A 19,709-nucleotide genomic window follows, 5' to 3' on the forward strand; every position below is an offset into this window, starting at 1 on the left:
CCACAAAATTCATAGTTATAGTTATCAAAAGTTAGTTCCTTATTGGAGCTACCAGATCTAAAATGGGAAAGCCCTTCCTGTGACCACCCAAATGTGCTTTCTTTTTCTTCCTGGACACCCAACCGACCAGTTCCAATTGTTTAAATCAGTCCCGGAAGATTGAGTGTTTTTTGTTGTTGTTTTGTTTTTTTTTAATCTCTCCAAGTTCTTTTAAGTAGGCTCTTCTCCCCTTCAATGTTAGTATCCAGCACCAAAGACCATAATAGGAAATACTAGGCTTGTACCTTTAAATAATTTGCAGTTTCTTATATATAGATCATCCTCGACCTACAATAGTTTGACTTTACCAGAGTATGAAAATGATATGCATTCAGTAGAAACCATACATTGAATTTTGAATTTTGATCTTTTCCTGGGCTAATGATATGCAGAAGGAACTCTCTCATGATACTGGATAGTGGCAATGAGTCCCAGCTTCTGGTCAGCCATGATGTCATAACTCACACATTTATAGGCATTCTATACCAACACAACCCTTCTGTTTTTCACTTTCAGTAAAGTAATCAATAAATTACATGAGACACTCAACACTTTTTTATAAATACACTTGGTGTTAGATGATTTTGTCCACTGAAGGCTAATGTAAATGTTTGAGCCCATTTGAAGTAGGCTAGGCTAAGCCATGATGTTCAGCAGCTTAGGTGTATTAACTGCATCTTTGACTTCTGATATTTTCAATTTACAATGAGTAAGCATATTCAAAAGCAGAGATATTACTTTGCCAACAAAGGTCCGTCGAGTCAAGGCTATGGTTTTTCCAGTAGTCATGTATGGATGTGAGAGTTGGACTGTGAAGAAAGCTGAGCACCGAAGAATTGATGCTTTTGAACTGTTGTGTTGCAGAAGACTCTTGAGAGTCCCTTAGACTGCAAGGAGATCCAACCAGTCCATTCTAAAGGATATCAGTCCTGGGTGTTCTTTGGAAGGAATGATGCTAAAGCTGAAACTCCAGTACTTTGGCCACCTCATACGAAGAGTTGACTCATTGGAAAAGACTCTGATGGTGGGAGGGATTGAGGGCAGGAGGAGAAGGGGACGACAGAGGATGAGATGGACAGATGGCATCACCAACTCGATGGACTTGAGTTTGAGTGAACTCCAGGAGTTGGTGATGGACAGGGAGGCCTGGCGTGCTGCAATTCATGGGGTTGCAAAGAGTCAGACACGACTGAGCGACTAAACCTAACTGAACTAAAGAAGAAAGCCCATTGTCCTTGGTGGCTCAGACAGTAAAGCATCCACCTGTGATGCCGGAGACCTGGGTTCGATCTCTGGGTCGGGAAGATCCCCTGGAGAAGGGAATGGCAATCTACTCCAGTATTCTTGCCTGGAGAATTCCATGGACAGAGAACCCTGGTGGTCTACAGTCCATAGGGTTGAAAAGAGTCAGACACAACTGAGCAACTAACACACACACACAAGCCCACTGTAAGTCAAGGAAGATCTGTATATAATTTCCACCTTGTTCATTTAACTATAATGAACTATCATCTACTGAGTGCCTAATAGGTGCCAGGCAATTTGATCTTACTTAATCCACACAAAAGAAACTGTTTTCATTTTTTTCAGATGAGGATCTAAGGCTTAGAAAATTGAATAAAATTTCCTAAGTTCTGGAGTTCATAAGCAGAAACTCAAGATTCAGAAGAAGATCTTCTCTTCAATGTTAGCACCCAGCACTACATAATGGAAATACTCTGGCTTGCAACTTTAAATTATAAGTGGGTACTTGGCCCACTTTCTCTTGGGCCACATTCTCCCCATCCCACCTCAGCTTTGCCCTGTAGGATTAGCTAAACCTGAAAAGTCAACAACCAGGAGTAAAAACTGTGTTTAAAATTCTGAATTTCAAATGTAATGTTGACCCAGTCTTCTGCCTCCTCCTCCTCCTCCTGTTTAGACTCAGATCACAAAGTCTTGGGCTTTGAGGATTAGGAGAGAAATACAATTCCCCACCAGGAGGAAGTCAAGGGAATATACTGTTCTCTTTACATGCAAATATCTTAATTACAGCTGGTAAAGAAGATATTTGTATGGAAATTTATGTATCTTTATATGTTATATATTCAGTTTGCCATTAAAAAAAAAAAAAAAACAACCCTTTATACTTAGGGAACCTAGACAGAGTCTATTATAATACTCTCCACTGTCAAGTTACAAAGAAGCTACCATGCCAGCCAACCATAGGAGCAGAGAGAGATGGAGCGAATCAACACCCCGCTGCCTTTTCTTCTCTTTCCTTGAGGATGGGTTCCTGTACAAACATGCCTCAAGTTCTTGAAATTTTCTGATGAGGATTCACCCTGGTCCTTTTTTTTAAAATTGGTATCTGTCCTCATGGAGATCAGGCTGACTATGATAACATCCATTCCATGCTTGTACCACTGTCATTGACAAAAGAAAACAGCTAGATTTCAATACTGTAGGGAGATGAAACCAAATTGAGGAGACTCCTGGAAACTGCTCTCAGAAAAAGGATATATTATATATATACATATATATTGGCATGTCAAGGGAAAGAGAGATTTATATCCCATTGATTCCCCTTCAACAAATAAAATACAACCAATTACCTATGAGAAATACCAGGCCATTTTGGTCTCACTGAGCATCTACTTAGCATTTTCCTGAGTGTTCTAATGTCTGTTTTAGAATATAATCTGTGTTTATCTCTTCTAAGGATATTGGACAAGATAAACTTGTTTTGCAGCAGGTAGAGGCTAGACATAACCGAGAACTTCCCATTTCTGAAGGGTGCTACAAATTAGAAAGAAAAGGATAAATCTCTCACCGATGAGAGTTTCCTTTTGCACAGCTGGAAGGAATAAGGAGGAACCAGTGGAATCCCGGGAGATGCAGGGGAATAGAGCAAACAAACCATCTGTCGGGGATGATTTTGAAGCTGCTCTGCCTGGGGCCACAGGGGTGAAATAGATGACATTTAAGGCTGCTTCCAGCTTCATGTTTCTTTAAAATTGAATGATTTGGCATTTGTTCATCTGTTTTTCTAACACTCCAGGGACGCAGAATGGACTAGGTGGCCTAAAAGATGCATTTGTTAAAAATCTATCCTGACCCTTCGTTTCACTGTTATTCTTTTTCAAGGTTACGACGATTCAAAAGACCAAGAGGCTTTGAGTTCCCAGGCCCTGGCCTTGAGTTCACCTTTCTCAGCCCCATTGATTCCGATGGCTTCTCTTCCATACTCCGCTGCTACCTCCACGGCCAATAGCCTTACTGCCTCTCCCCTGGACCATGGCACGTCCAGCCTTACGGCCTCAGGTCCCGGTGGTCTCTCCTATATGACACTGCCTGGTGGCTCGTCCGCACATAGCCTCTTTTACACTAAAACAGATGACAGATTCCCAAGGCTGTCCTGCATCTACCCAGGTCAGAGCAGTTGGCCTTTCAAGAGCTGCCACTGTGGTCCCACCCCTCATGAACATTTCCTCCCATGTGTCTTTCATATACCTTAGGTTTGGCTGGTTGAGTGACACACTGTTCTAGATCCCTCTCTCAGTTTGCTGATTTCCAAGCCATCTTCATTCCTCCTAAAATTCAACCCACTGACTGTCTCAAGATCCAAATCATCCATCTAATTAGATGGGCTTTTGAAATTGGTCATCCTATTGCATCACGGTGAAATTACAAATTTTCTTCCTGTTTTATATTCCCTAAGGGAAAAAAAAATTTTTTTGCCCCACCCCCCACCTCTGTGGCATGTGGGATCTTAGTTCCAGGACTGGGGATTGAACCAGAGACCCCTGCAGTGGAAGCGTAGTCTTAACCACTGGGCCTCCAGGGAAGTTCCACTCTATGAAAATTCAATTCCCTTGGGAATAAAGATTGCATTCTCCTCATCCTTGCACATAGGGAATTGTACTGAATCCTGTCTCTAACACATAGACCTCCTCAGTGGCTATGCAATTTGGCACAAGGGGAAATAAACCAGCATGGACAGGTTTAGCAAATGCACATGGTGAATTAATCATCCAAAGGCTGTAGGAATGTTCTAACACTGACTTATTGTTGAGGAATCTCAAAGCCGTGAAGACATCACCAACCCTCATCAAGGCTTAGCTATAGAATGAAGACTAACAATGTCTGACCTTTTACTTTCCTGGAAGGTCTTAGAAGACCCTCTTATTTTCCTGGCATAGCACTAAGAGTCTGGTGAGAAAGTGCAAAGTGCCACAATCAGCATGTGTAAAATGAGCACTTCTTCTTTAGCTGGTTTGAGTGGGAGGGCTTACGAGATAGGGTGGGGAGGCATGAGGTGGGAGAATCAGATGGGACTCAAGGGCAGAGCCATTCATCCACGGATCCCCTGCTGTTGCCATCCTGGTTGTCACCTCTGCCACTATTAGGTGCAGCTGGAATACACAGGATCTACTCTAGATCTTATCTGGAGAGCCTAGGACCTCCCCGGTGATCCAGTAGTTAACAATCTGCCTGCCGATGCAGGGAATACAGTTCGATCCCTCGTCTGGGAAGATCCCACATGCCACAGAACAACTAAGCCCACGTATAGCTACTGAGCCTGTGCTCTAGAGCTCAGGAGCCGAAGCTATTGAGCCCACATGTTGCAACTATTGAAGCCTTCATACCCCAGAGCGCATGCTCTGCAACAAGAGAAGCCACTGCAATGAGAAGCCTGTGCACTGCAATTAGAGAGAAGCCCTGGCTTACGACAAAAGAGAAAGCCCGTGCGGCAGTGAAGACCGAGCACAGCCAAAATTAAACAAATGAAATTAACTGGGGAGCCTGCTGACTGGATCCTGACTCCCAGCTCTGCAAAGCATGGAAGCCCCCCAACCCTCCCAAAAGTGATGCCTCTTCAGGTTCTTCTTGGTCTGGCTTCATCCGCTTCCTGCACTCTGAATTTCCACTCTGACGTCATCCATGCATTGATTCATATTTTTACTGGGTGTTTGCCAGGTTCTAGATCCTGTGCCAGGCACAGAGGATGGCAAAGTGAATAGGAGGGCACTCTCCTGGCCCTCTGGTTCAGTAAGATTGGGGCACGAAGCCCCTCCCCCACCACTCTTCCTGTAGCAACATAGCATCTCCCTTCCAAATAAAAACATCTGAAAATATTTCTTTTCTGGAAACCCCAACCTCCTCTTCTTCTAGGACTTCCCTAATTCCAGACCCGACTCCTCAACTTGTAGTGTTGTCTGATACTCTGAGAAAGATATAATGGTACTCAAAACCCACCTTTGTCAAAGCCTGTTTAAAGGCAATCTCTGAAGTGGCTGAGCCAGTGACCCATCAAGGAAAAGGGATCTGTCATGGGGCACAGTCTTAAGAAGACAGAACAAATCGCTCTGGCACTCACTCTGGGGCAGAGCTGTTTGTTTTTCTCTCTCTAAATGTAACAGGAAATTAGGCAGTTCACCTTTGTGTACCACTTTCATATCATCTGCACACAAGCCAGACGGCACCTCTTTGTATTAAGAAATTTAAAAGGAAGACTAGAAGGAGAAGTTTATCTCCACTGCCTCTGCCCTCCTAAACGCATCCTGGAATCTACACTGGGCAGGGGAGCACACATATGCACATACAAACACACACACAACATACACACACGCCAGAGTGCTACGCATGTAGCTGCATAAGGCGGGCTTCCCAGGTGGCTTAGTGGTAAAGAACCTGCCTGCTGATGCAGGAGATATGAGAGATGCGCGTTTCATCCCTGAATCAGGAAGATACCCTGTAGAACGGAATGGCAACCCACTCCAGTATTCTTGCCTGGAGAATCCCATGGATAGAGGAGCCTGGTTGGCTACAGTCCATGGGGTCACAAACAGTAGGACGTGACTTAGCACACATGCATGAAGCTGTGTTAGGCACCAGAAACCAGCAAACTCCTAGACCCAGTAGCTTTCAGTAACATACGGTAGCCCAGAGGTGCAAACCTGTCCTGGGTGTCAGCTTGCAGAGACAGTACTTCAGTGTTCTTGCTATCTAATAAATCACCACCTTCCCCTGGAGTCTCAATTGGTATACCAAACAAACAAACAAAAAAATCTTTCATAAATCACCTGCACATGGGCTTGGCTCTAAGGTTCACGAGCAGGGCCTTATAAACACTGACCAGAAAAACAGGCAAATACTGATGACCCAGTATTTCTGGTTAAGTTGAACCCTTGGGAGGGAAATTTTCCGTACGTGGTCAACATAAAGATCTGCTCCTGCAGGGAAGCTGTGCTATCCCAGTTTAATTTCCAGCAGTCAGGAGGGCCTTATCTCTGACCCAAAACTTGCACCAGGAAGTAAGATTATCCCTGAGGTTCTCCTGCCTGGGGTGTGATGGGAACTAAGGAAAACAAACAACAATTTCTCCAGTTAGAAGTGTATTCCAGGCTCTTTATGCATATTAACTTGCTGAACATCAAAACCAACTCAATTGAGAGACTGTTTGTCCTCTTTTGAAAAATGGGACAATTACATAAAGGTTTCAGGAAAATACATTGACATTCCATGGCGGTTAATGGCAGTGTTAGGCTGTGAACACAGGTAAGACTGCACCCAGTACAGAACTCCTCTGTCACCTCGATGTCATCCAGTATGAATAATAAGACTTCCTAGTTTATTACTGATGTGACCTCAGGCAAGTCTTGTTTCACAGAAGTGGGAGTGGGGCTGTGTTCACATTAAAGCATTGTGAGCATCTGAACGTGAAGAAACAACACAGCTGATCTTTGAATATGGAGAGTATAATATCTACCCACCATCAGTGGAGTATGTAGCTCTCTGATGGAGCACTGTGTTTTGACGGCAATGTTGTTATTTAGTCACTAAGTCGTCTCCGACTCTTTTGGGACCCTATGACTATGACTGTAGCCCACCAGGTTCCTCTGTCCATGGGATTTCCTAGGCAAGAACACTGGAGTGGGTCACCATTTCCTCCTCAAAGCGATCTTCCCAACCTAGGGATAGAACCCAAGTCTCCTGAATTGCCAGCGGATTCTTTGTCAGGTGGTGCTAGTGGTAAAGAACCTGCCTGCCAATGCAGGAGACATAAGAGATGCGGGTTTGATCCCTGGGTTGGGAAGATCCCCTGGAGAAGGGGATAGCAACCCCTTCCAGTATTCTTGCCTGGAAAATCCCATGGACAGAGGAGCTTGGAGGGCTACATTCCACAGGGTCTCAAAGAACTGTACACCACTAGAGTGCCTTAGCCCACAGGAGACACTGAGGAAGGCCTTGGATTGCAATAGCTCTCCCTTTTAAATTTCATACTTCTTTGGGACCATACATTTTCAAGCCAGCTGGCCTCTGCTTATCTGGCTTAGCCCTCGTGCAAAGGGAACTGTGGCTACCTAGTATAAGAACATTTCCCCATCTCACTCCCTTCCTTGAATTCCAACCTGCCCTAGAGCCCACAGAAGTGAGATAGATTTACTTCTTGTAACTCTCCTGGGAGTAAAGAGTGATAGTTCACAACTGTTTAAGCCAGGGCAAAGCAAGATCATTTGGAGATGGGTTCTTTTCTTTCTTTCTCTCTCTCTCTCTTTTTTAAATCAGAATGGAGAAATAGTAAGTGCACTTCTTAAAGCAAGTTTGAAAGCTGAGGTTGCACATATGCTGTTCAGATACTATTTCCTAAGATCCCAAGATTGGTCTAATCAAAATCCGCCTCACACAGAAAAACAATGATCCATCCCTAGCTTTTATCAACACCAACATAAATCTGAGCTCAGCCAGACAGGCCAGCAAACCCCATTACACAGAGTGCAGAGGCAATTAAATGGTGCCAGCTCCAGCTAGACTCACGAAATCTATGACCCATGGTCCCTTGGTAACCACACCAATGCTTCTCTTGGAAACAACTGGAAAAAATTGGTCTAGATGCTAAAGAAAGACTCCACTTTGATATTTCCTGCCAGGTCTGCCCTGCCCATCAGTCTATGCCTACCACTACATTATGCTTCTTTTTCCAAGTCTAGGGATGCTAAGACTGGGCAGGTGGCTAGACAGAAGAAGGGTTTCTTCTGTCAGCAGAAGGTAGCTTTCTGCTGACATTCTACCTTCCCTACTGTTCGATCTACTTTGCTTTATATCCTCATGATTGTCTATCATCTGCCATCTTTCAGTTATACTGTGAACATGTCCATTTTTATGCACAAAAGCAGTTTCTCAAATATTCCATTTTCCCCCAGGTTATGGCTAAAATAAAGTGTCTTCACTGCTATATTTAAAATGGATAATCAACAAGGACCTACTGTATAGCATAGGGAACTCTGGACAATGTTATGTTGCAGCCTGGATGGGAGGGGAGTTTGGGAGAGAATGGATACATATATATGTATGGCTGAGTCCCTTTGCTGTCCACCTGGAACTATCACAACATTGTTCATTGGTTATGCCCCAAAGCAAAATTAAAAGTTAAAAAGATATAAGATAAAGTGTCTTGAGTGATTCATTATAATGTCTGGGCAATGTTTTTTAGGCAAAGCCATCATGAGCATCCAGACAGAGTTGATTTGCAGAAGCCAGTCCCAAACTGCCAGCCTCCTGCCCCACCGTGCTCAGGCCAAAAAGACAGCCCTGTCTGGGTCCTTTGATTCACAATATGATCATTCATTCCGTACAAAGAAGATGAGGGAAATTGCTGTCTTGTCTCTCGACCTCCAAAACATTGCGCCACCCTCTCCTTATATACCATCCAAACTCCTCATCCATTCAAAGTCCCTAAAGTAAATCTCCCATATACTTGAGGCATCTGCTTCTCTAATCAATATGCAGAAGTTATTTTATCTCTGTATACGGGTTGCACCCACATTTCTCCTTTGGGGAAAAAAATGCCACTGATGCCCATTTGTCCTTTCCCTGGCAATAACAACATTGTCAGAATCACTCCATGATCCATGGGAAAAAGATTCTCAAATATTAAGGGGGAAAATGTGGGGGGTGCAAAGTAAGATACCTATTAATATAAAGTAGAAAACTGTATTGAAGGAAAGTTGAACATAGTGTTTCCTCTCACCATCAAACAGCTTCCCCTAAGGCCCATTTGCAACTGTCTCCAAAGCTGGCAATGAGAACCTGCTTCTTTCACTCATCTTTCTTATACCATTTGGATAATTCTGCTCAGCAACACACTAACCATTTTGATCCTTTGTGTTGGGTTCTGCCTTCTCATTGAGATCTGTCTTTGGAAATGAGCCTATATGGTCACCAGATAATGTTAAAGAACAATAATGTGCTGTGGGTGAGGCCGGGTAGGGAATCGCGTTGAAAGATGTTAAAATGTAGCATTGAGCTGAGCTTGTCCACGTGTGCACTGGGGGATATATGCATATATATGTGTATATATATGTATATATTGGTATCTGTTTGCATGAAGAATGAGTACTGATGGACATAAGAACATAGTGCGTATGTCATTGCAATGTAAGGATACAGTCATGTATTCCTATCCAGGCGGAAGGGATGATTAAGCTATCAAGAGAAAAACTGACAGGTATGTAGAGACGCAGGCATGGCCAAAGGATAAGCATCAAGTGTCTACCTGGGCACAGGAGTGTATGTGTGTGCTCCAGAGTAACAGGGTTAATGGACAATGACGGAGACATGTGAGCAAGGTGCTAGCTGGGCCATGGATGCTGCGTCGGGGGAGGCCCCCTTACCCTGTAGTAATCGGTGCTGTAGACATCTCTGGACATGCCGAAGTCTCCGATCTTCACCAGCAGGTTGGCTCCAACCAGGCAGTTCCTGGTGGCGAGGTCCCGGTGCACGAAGTGCTGGGAGGCTAGGTACACCATGCCGGAGGCGATCTGACTGGCAATGTGGAGCATCTGGGAGAGCCCCAGCTCGCCTTTCGCCTGGCGCGGTTGCCCATCCACAAGGATCATCGCATCCGGCCCATGGGCCCTGTAGGGGTGGGGGTAGGAGGAGAAGGGAAGAAGCAGAGAGAGTTCAGATCAGGGAGAAATGCCCTCTTGATTTCCTCGTCTCTGGGATGCACCACAGAGATAAATGAAATCTCTTTTCTCAGCCTCCTTGTGGCCTATTTCTATCTACCCCAAACTCCATTATGTGAGCCTGATTAGGGTGAAATATGACAATTAAGATTACCAGCTAAGAAGACAGCAGACTCGTTTTAATGAATCAAGGAGTGAATGTACTCTTTTGGATATTTCACTGCCATCCAGGGGCTTCCCAGTTCCTTCATGTCTACTACAGAGTAATTAATAAAATGATAATTAACAGTTACATAACCCTGACTACGTTCCATGCACAGCTTTATGTATCTCTAATGTACTAATTCCCTTAATCATCCCCCCACCCCAATTTTGAGATAAGGAAACTGAGGGACATCATCTGGCCAAAGTCTTACAGCAGCTGCATGGGTGACACGTGACTATGGAGGAGGGTTTAAAACTATTCAGAGAGCTTGTTAAAAAGATTCCTGAGCCCCGCCTCTTATGATTCTGATTGGCTAGGTAGAGCTCTTTCAGTGCATTTCCTGCAAGCTCCCAGTAATGATGCATCCAGCAGTGATACAGTCCACACTGCGGGTAGCACTGCTCTTCAGTCGACACTCCTAGCCTCCCCACCGTGGATGGCAGGACAGGATGAAGAGAGCCTGTGACCCTAGGCAAAGACCTGGGAGCCACAGCACCCACTGCATCCCAAATCATGGCCCAGATTTGTTATCCAAACACCTTGCCCTGTCATATCAGTCACTTTTAGTATTCATCTTTTCTCCAGGAAGCTCAGTGAGCCGTAACCACACCCAGGTCTTTATTTATGAAGTTGTGAGCCAAGGAGCCCCACTGTACAGAGAAGCCTTGGCCTGTTTTATTGCTTCTCCAATTTCCACTGAAAGGCACCGTTAAATATAAACACGTTCATTTTATTATCTCCTGTAGGCATTGCCTCCCTCATGGGCTCTGCCTCCCTCGTGCCTCTAGAGGAGAGCAACTGCATTAGCTCACAAGGGAGATGGACCAGCAGACAAGCTCCATTCCAGTTTATCGGAAGAATGCACTGGATTCCCTAAAACCCACCAACTGGGAGATGCGAGAGCAGGAAGGACCTTCTGCCCTCTTTTTCTTCCTCTTCCCGTAGAGTAGGCATGACAGGGACATAGAGCAGTACTCAGGACCTCTGTTTAGCCTTGCCGGTGGGGTTGCTTAGGTCTGAATGTACCATTGAATCAATGAGGAGGGTTTGATGGAAAAACAGAACATATCCCTTGACTTCAGAAGAATGGAAGCACAAGAAGAGGAAAATCTCAAGTATTGAGAAAAGATGCTGTTTGTTTTAGAAACTATCATGGTTCACAGGTCTGATAAAATAATATTGCAATACTTTTAATCATAGCTGCCATTGGTTGAACACTTGTCCAGGCTTTACACTAATATAGTCACTGAATACTTATAACAACTCACATATGAAGCAGTTGTGAATAGTCTTGTTTTCCAGGAGAGAATTAAGAGTTAATAACTTGTTCTAGGTTACATCACTAAGACATCCAGGATATGAACCCAAGTCTGTCTCATGCTAAGGACTTAGTTCTTCAGGAAAGGAGTAAATTTCACCATGAAATCAAGTTTAGGAGGTTTAGAACATCCTACAGATACTTTCAAATCCTCTAGGGCCAGTTTTGGAAACCTGGTATCTACCCTTTCCATTTCCTCCCTCTTCCATTTCCTCTTCAAAGCATAGCACTCATTTGAATGTCCCACCTCAAGGGGATGCTCATCAGATTTAGGGGAGTATGCTAGAGTTTACCATAACCCACACATGAGCTCTGGAAATCTCATTCTCAGCAGTAGAACTCAAAAGTTGGCTATGCAAAGACCACACCCTAAAAGCATCCAGGGCCTGAGTGTTCAATATGTTTTATGAGACCCTGGATTGCACACACTCTCACACATGCTTGCTCCCTCCACATCTGGGCAGTAATTGGAGACAGCAGGTGTGGGAGGCAGAGAAATGCTAACTCTGCTCTATTGGTGAGATGCTATCTTCTCTAGGGAAGGTAGATTTCACATCTTCCCAACCCCTATTTGTAACTCCATCCAGCACTTCTGGCTGGGGTTCCAGTCTCTTAGAAGCTCTATCAAGAGCCTCTCAAAATCCAGATGATCTTGCTCCAGGCTTGGGGAAACCCTTTTTACAAAAAAAATCCAATCCTTATAGAACAGTGCCAGCCAACAGGACTTTCTATTAATGGAAATGCTCTGTACCACACTGTCCAATATGGTAGCCACTCATCACATGTGGCGACTGAGTACTTGAAGTGTGTCTGGAGAGACAGAGGAATTTTTACATTTTACTTAAATTTAGTCATTGTAGATTTAAATTTAAATAGCCATATATGGCTACTGTACTGGATAGCACAGTTCTAAATTTATCTGGGGGAAAATCTGCCCTTTTTTTCAACCATCTGTCTCCCCATGAGTTTGTAACCTTGTCCTTTCTTATTCATCATCAAAAAGTCTCTGACAAGGAGGCTTTCAGGAGGCGTGGTAGGGACTAGCCTCACTTTGCAAGCGAGAACATAAGACATGAAGTCAGAAAGCTACTCGGAACATCAGGGGGAAAACTGGCCCTTTAGAATCTTAAAGCTGGAAGTTACACGCTGACCCCTCGGGGCTCCCTCCTTGGAGCCATTCCAGACCTCGCCCTTCTTCTCAGTCTACCTGAGAATCGGGAAGAAGAGTGCAGGTTACTTTTCATAGCATCCTCAACTTCCCTCCTGAGAAATCAGGGGCAGAGGTCCGCATCCAATTGCTCAGGAGGTAATGTAGAAGAATGAAAGGCTGCCTCTCGTTTCTAATCCCCAGACTGAAGTGTTCGGAGGAGCAACGGGACTTCTGGCTCCAGAGAGGACCCAGGGGTTCAGTGGGGGTGACAGGAGGGGTGGCCGTCCTGGCGTACCTGAGGAACTTGTTCAGGTCTCCGTGCTTCATGTACTCGAAGACCATGATGAGGGGGTCCCCGTCACCGCACACGCCGTAGAACTTAACGATGTGTTCGTGCTGCAAGTTGGTGAGCAGCTCGGCCTCCCTCTGGAAATCCTTCCGGGCTGCCAGGGTGGGGTCCTTCAGGGCCTGGAAACAGCATGGGACACTGGCTATTAGCAACTACAGGCCGGGGCTTGTCTAGTTCCTTCCCGGGAAGAAAGCTGGTGCCCGTCCCAGACACAATGCTGATCCCCAACAAGTAAGATCTTAATCGAGCTTTAAAGACCATGAGACTAAGTCACAAAAGCCAGGCCTGACTCGCGCTTCCTTCAGCATTGTGAACCTTATAGAAACAGAAGCCAACTTTCTGGTATCTATGTCACATCTGCCAGCTAGGAAGTCCTAGGCTTCCTCTGAGATTAATGTGAATGACAGAGGAGGTGGGGAGCTGGGAGGTGGGATACCTGACGACCCCCATCCCCAAAGATTTCCTCGAAGAAATGGTCTCACAATTAAAACAAACACTGGGGAAACCACTGCCCCCAATTGTTTTAACTTTGCAAATTAGCCTATACCCACAGCCCATCCAAAATCAGGCTGACAACATAATTAAGTTTCCTTACTCTTTCTCTTCCTTGATTTTAGATTGTGAAGTGAATATTTGTAGAGAAACAACGGGGCTTCCCAGGTGGCGCTAGTGGTAAAGATCCCTCCTGCCAATGCAGGAGACATAAGAGATGGGGGTTCGACCCCTGGTGAGGCGGAGGTGAGGAGGATCCCCTGGAGGAGGGCATGGCAACCCAGTCCAGTAGGCTTGCCGGGGGAATCCCATGGACAGAGGAGCCTGGTGGGCTACAGTCCGTGGGGTCACAAACAGTCGGACACGACTGAAGCAACTTAGCACGCATGCACACACGTGAACACCTTGGCTTCCGTAAAGGCATTTTCGCCCTCCTTCTAGAAGGAAGCACTGGGGGGTAAGGCGGGCTAGAGCTGTGGGAATGGCATTCAATGGGCAGAAGCCCCAGGACCCAGCCAGGACTAGGGCCTGGGGCAGACCTGGCCTACCCCGTTAAGTCCCAGGGTAGGATGGGAGGGTGGGCAGCCGGCAGCCATGGAAATGTCACACCTCGGCCCCTTTTGGAGAATCCAGTATGCAGGGGAAGCGCGAGACCAGGCCCCTTGCCCTGGGACCCAGGAAGATAAATGGAAGAGCAATGCTCAAAAGGACGATCAGGGCCTTCCCTGGTGGTCCTGTGGTTAAGACTTCACCTTCCAATGCACGGGGCTTAGGTTCGATCCCTGGCTGGGGACTTAGGATCCCACATGCCTTGCGGCCAAAAAACCAAAACTCAAAACAGAAGCAATGTTGTAACAAACTCAGTAAAGACTTAAAAGAAGTTTGTCGGTGAACAGGGACTTTCTAAGACCAAAAGGGAAGGGTGAGACCAGGGCACATCCAAGGGATCTTGAATAGGGCGCTGCCCTGGGGGCACAGGCATGTCGGCCATGGCAAACGATGGACTGTGAAGGGGAGGGTCACTCCTGTAGGAGGAGCCGCCTGGGCAGGTGTGCTCACAAATGCCTTCAGCCTTCCTTCCCCTCCCCATGAGATCAGAAGGCAACTGGAGCCAAAAGTCCACTTGCTTCAGCTGACAGTTTAGTGACCCCAAGAGACAGGACATGAGGCAATGAAGGACTGGGTGAGCACTTCACATGTCATTTTCAGGGTAGTGAGAATCTAACAGGAGATTGCTTTTCATTCCCTCTGCCAGTTTCTGGCCTTTTCTGGTTATTTAGGCTAAGTTCCTCCATAGACGATGCTACTATTGAAAAACCTCCCTAGCCAGACATCTTTTTCTTGCCACGGCAACCCCCATTAGCTGAAATCCACAGGGATGCCTTGGCTTACAGCGCTGCAGGAATGTGAATGTGTGAAAATTGTATCGAGGGGGCCCATCAAACCTCCATCAGTCATTAGCATACATTAGAGATGATGGACTCACAGCTTTAAAAGGGCCCTAGATATCATCTTTGGTTTCCACCTGCTCACTTCCGGTGTTGGAAAAACTGATGCTCCATCCTGTTTGGGGATCAGCACACATTCACACATCTTAAATGACGGAAGCTAAGAGTTTAACTAGACCACAGTGATCTCTTGGTGCTGGGCTTCCTTGAGGTCTCAAAGCTCAGTGGCAATGCCTCTAGGGCCACGGTCTCTCAGCCAGTGATCAAGGCTCACTCCAATGTCAACAAACACCACCCTTCCTTCTCTTCAACACTTGGAGTTTTCACCAAAAATCTGTTGAATAAATGATCCTAGTGTTGACCACAGTGTTGGAAGCCACTTCATACAGCTTTCCCATTTTATAGGTGAGAAAACTGAGGTCCAGAACAGGGAAATGATTTGCCAAAGATCATTTGAGAAGTAACAGCTTGAGCATGACATCCAGGATACATTCCTGTCCAGCTTACCTGCTTGAGTTAATTTATCAGATCAATTAAGTCAATGGGCAGGTCCCCGGGGGAAAAGTGGGCACAGAAATTAAAAGATGTGAAAGGGCAGAGGAGAGGGTCAGGAAAGGTGAAGAGTGTGGGCTGCCAGCAGAATAAAGGGGTCTGACAAGGATGCCAGGCTTAGAGGGCGGGCCAAGGTCAAAGGGATGTGGGAGGGCCCCTGGTCCATTGCTGATTTTTACCAGCTCTTATCTCATGTGCTTTTTGCTTCACCTCTGGCTGCCTTCTCAGAAAAGCTACCTGATAATAAAGGCTGCCATAGGTTGTCTTGGGTTCACATCCAACCAGGACAAAGTTGTGTGCAAAGCTTTTTTGGTACAGAAGAAGGCAGAGGGTCATGGTGAAAGGAAATCTCTCTCTGTGACCCAGGTCCTGAGCTGCATGAGCGGGGGTGTGGGTATGTATAGGATGACTGCCAGTGATTTATTTATTTTCATGAAGCAAAAGAAGAGGGGAAAAAAAGGAACCCAGCATGGGTGGGATGGGAGAATACGAAGATTTATGTGAACCCTGGATTTATGAGAGGGAAAAGCAGATCAAATTTGGGGCCAGCCAAATGGCCACTCTCCATCTCTGTAAATCATTCTCTCACACAGTCTGGACGCCATTGGCAGCCATTGGATATTTCCGTTCTCAGCTCTCGAGGAGTGCCAGCCGGCATCCCTAAGGCCAGTGCCCTACACTGCAGGGCAGAAAGGAGTTACACATTCGGGAGATGGGGCACAAAGCAACCGCTGTCTCTCTTAGTCTTCCTGCACCTCTTCTTCTGCCGGTTCTTTCTCCACCTTCAGGATGGGCTTTCCAGCTCTCCCAGATTAAACCTGAAGTTCCTGTGTAATTGGCAAGGGGTCTGTTTTGGCAACTGGAATCCAGAGCTGCAAGTGGCCCAGGTCCCCAGGGGTTGACGCAATTGGGAAAGAGATGCCAAGAGAGGAATCTTGAGGAGGAAAATCAGTTCAGAGACTGTCATGTGCCTCTCAGCATCTTCTTCAACGCTGGGAAACTTCATGATGGGTCACTCACCAGCCAGGGGCATGGGAGGGAGCAGGGGTTCCTTGCTGCTGCCAACTGTTGGTTCAGGGAAACGGGGTTGCCAAGGAGTCCCTGAAGCCAGGCAGGTGGCTGCCTAGACCCTTCCTGTAGCATCCATAGTGCAATGACAAGAGCTGGAATTTTCCTTTCTAATCTCCTCAGCCCCCACCAAATCTGAAGACATTTCCTTTTCCAGTCTCCCATCTATGTACATCAAGTTTCAAGTTCACTCCCAGCTCTGGGTGTCAGTGGGGCTGTGAGTTGGATAGGAGGGAAGGATCTAGATGCCAGAACATTCACCGTTCTCAACACTTCCCAACACCTTGAGTCATTTCACATCATCTTTTCCAGTCTTGGTGTTTTGCTACTTTCCATTTCCTTTTTCTTTTATTACAGTGGAGATATTTCAATTTCAAATTTTATTAATATACTGAAACACATTTTATTACATGTGAAGAACTACACATATCCCTAGACACTAGAGCTTAGTTTTACTTATTTTTTTACTTTTAAATGAGTGAAATCACACATGTATCTATGCATATATATTTCTGTATCTGTCTTTTTTCATTCAACATTGATTTTGAGATTCTTCCAAGTTGTTGCATGTAGCTGTAGTTCATTCATTTTCCTCGTTGAAGAGTTTCCCACTGAAAGAATATACCACATTTATTTGTCCGTGCTGCTAGTGATGGACACTGGGGTTGTTTCCAGCTTTGGGCTGCTATAAAGAGTGCTTATGAACATTCTTAAACATATCTCTTCATAGATAAGTAGGCAATTAGATAGATAGAGGTGAGACAGAGAGATCAACAGATACAGACGATAGATATATACACAGGTAGGTAGGTAGAGAGACTAGATAAATAGATTAGATAGATGCATACATTAGATAGATAGATAGATAGACACAGGTGAGAAAGATCAACAGATACAAATGACAGACACATAGGTAGGTGGTTATATGGATAGACAGATAGATAACCTGTCAGGTCTAGACCTAGAGTGCAAATGCTGGGTCACACAGATGCTAATGTTCTAAAATACCAAACTGTTTCTCAGAACAGTTAGACCACTTTATACTTTCACCAGAGTATGAAATTTGTAATTGCTCCATATCCTCGTCAGCACTTTGTTTTGGCGCTGCGACTTAGCCGTTCTGCTTCACATACCATGGTATCTCATTCTGGTTCAACTTGCATTTTTCTGATGATGAATAATGCTGGACACCTTTCTCATATTCTTATCAGCTGTTTGTCAGAGGAAACTCTTTTGAGTGAGTCTGCTGCTGCTGCTGCTGCTGAGTCGCTTCAGTCGTGTCCGACTCTGTGTGACCCCATAGACGGCTGCCCACCAGACTCCCCCGTCCCTGGGATTCTCCAGGCAAGAACACTGGAGTGGGTTTCCATTTCCTTCTCCAATGCATGAAAGTGAAAAGTGAAAGGGAAGTCACTCAGTTGTGTCCGACCCTCAGCGATCCCATGGACTGCAGCCTTCCAGGCTCCTCCGTCCATGGGGTTTTCGAGGCAAGAGTACTATTGCTTGTCAAATAACTATTTAAGGGTGGCACCACTTATTTTAAAATATCAAAAATTTCAAGCGCTTCTAATGTCACTCTCCCACCACACATACATACAAATCACACTGCTTTGTTCTGCTCTGTTTCTTTCATGGATATTCCCTTGCTGTCTCCCCAACAGTCTTCAGAACAGAGACTGGGATTTCTGTTCTTTGTTTCCACCATAGCAATTGCTGGGCAAAAGAAAAAAAAAATCTTGCTTTAAAAACCACAGTTGTGGGAAACCTTATTTTGGCGTTATTCTTGGATGTGTTCTCTGGATGTCCACAATTACTCTGCCTCAACCTAAGAACAGACTCAATGGGAAGGAGTCTAAAGAAAGGAGTAAAATCTAGAGAGGATGAGAAGCAGGAAGCACCATTTCCTGGCTGTTCTCCAGAGAAAATGAGCATCTTCTCCAGGGGCTGGGCACTGGGCGGCTCCATCAGGCAGCAAATGGCATAAAATCCCAGAACATTCATCTCCTCAAGGTTCCCAGACCCAAGGAGGAAAGGAAACCGTTTTAAAAGGGTGAAAACAGAAACACATTTTCTGCATTACCCAGTCTGGGCACTGCCCCCTTAACACCACAACACTCAGTGGGAAACGCTTCCCAGGGTTGACGACATCATTTCATTTCCTGCTCTAAGAGCAAAATTGCTCAGTTTCCTTCACCAGTCCCCAGACGAATGCTGGAACACCCAGTAGAGGAGTGTCATCCTATAAATTAAAAATTTTAGGGCAGGGTAGATTCTAAGTGTAGGAACAAGTCCACACTCCTGGTCCAAGCAGTTTAAAGACACCCTTGCTCCTCTGATCACCCCACATCTATAGAGACACACTGAGCAAATTTATTCGTTAAGAGAGCCGGCAATAATAGGCATTAGCCTTTTCTGGGACAATACGCTAGTTCCTTATTTATCTTTTAGAGCAGAGGTCGACAGGCAATATCCATTCTTATAAAAAAAAATATGCATTGGAAGACAGCCACCACCCCCATTTATTTATGTATGGTTTAGGCTGCTTTCCCACTACATGGGCAGAATTAAGTCGCTGTAAGGAAGCGCCTACGGTCCTCAAAGCCTACAACTTTTATTATCTGGCTTTTAGAGAAGAAGTTCAACAACCCCTATTCTAGATGGTCAATATAAGCTTGGCAGGTCATACGTCACATGTCTGAGCACACTTGGCTACTATCAACATCAAGAATAATGATGCTGGGACTTCCCTGGCGGTCCAGTGTTAGAATTCTGAACTTCCACTGCAGGGGCCACAGGTTCCATCCCTGGTCAGGGAACTAAAATCTCACCTTCCGCATGGTCAGAAATAAATAATAAATACGTAAATGAATAAAGGGCTTCCCTGGTGGCTCAATGCTAAAGAATCTGCCTGAATGCAAGAGATGTGGGTTTGATCCCTGGGTTGGGATGATTCCCTGGAAGAGGAAATGGAAACCCACTCCAGCATTCTAGCCTGGAAAATCTCATGGACAGAAGAGCCTGGAGGGCTACAGTCCATAGGCTCGTGAAAGAGTCAGATATGACCTAGAGACTAACAAAAATAATCAAAAGAACCTTAAAAACAAAGTATAACGATGCTGACAAAAACAAACAGCAATG

At 45.3% G+C, this 19,709-nt stretch overlaps 1 protein-coding gene across 2 annotated transcripts in view; it reads right to left on the reverse strand.

Moving 5' to 3' along the window:
* Positions 1-19,709, reverse strand: part of NTRK3 (neurotrophic receptor tyrosine kinase 3) — a 410,810-nt gene that overhangs the window by 38,246 nt on the left and 352,855 nt on the right. For both annotated transcript variants that reach the window (XM_069559286.1, XM_069559285.1), the window contains exons 14-15: positions 12,958-13,130; positions 9,696-9,939 (exon numbers count right to left, since the gene is read on the reverse strand). In XM_069559286.1, coding sequence (XP_069415387.1) covers positions 9,696-9,939; positions 12,958-13,130 — 417 coding nt within the window. The remainder of the gene's footprint in view (positions 1-9,695; positions 9,940-12,957; positions 13,131-19,709) is intronic.

This window comes from Ovis canadensis, chromosome 18 (assembly GCF_042477335.2).
Source record: "Ovis canadensis isolate MfBH-ARS-UI-01 breed Bighorn chromosome 18, ARS-UI_OviCan_v2, whole genome shotgun sequence".
NCBI lineage: Eukaryota > Metazoa > Chordata > Mammalia > Artiodactyla > Bovidae > Ovis > Ovis canadensis.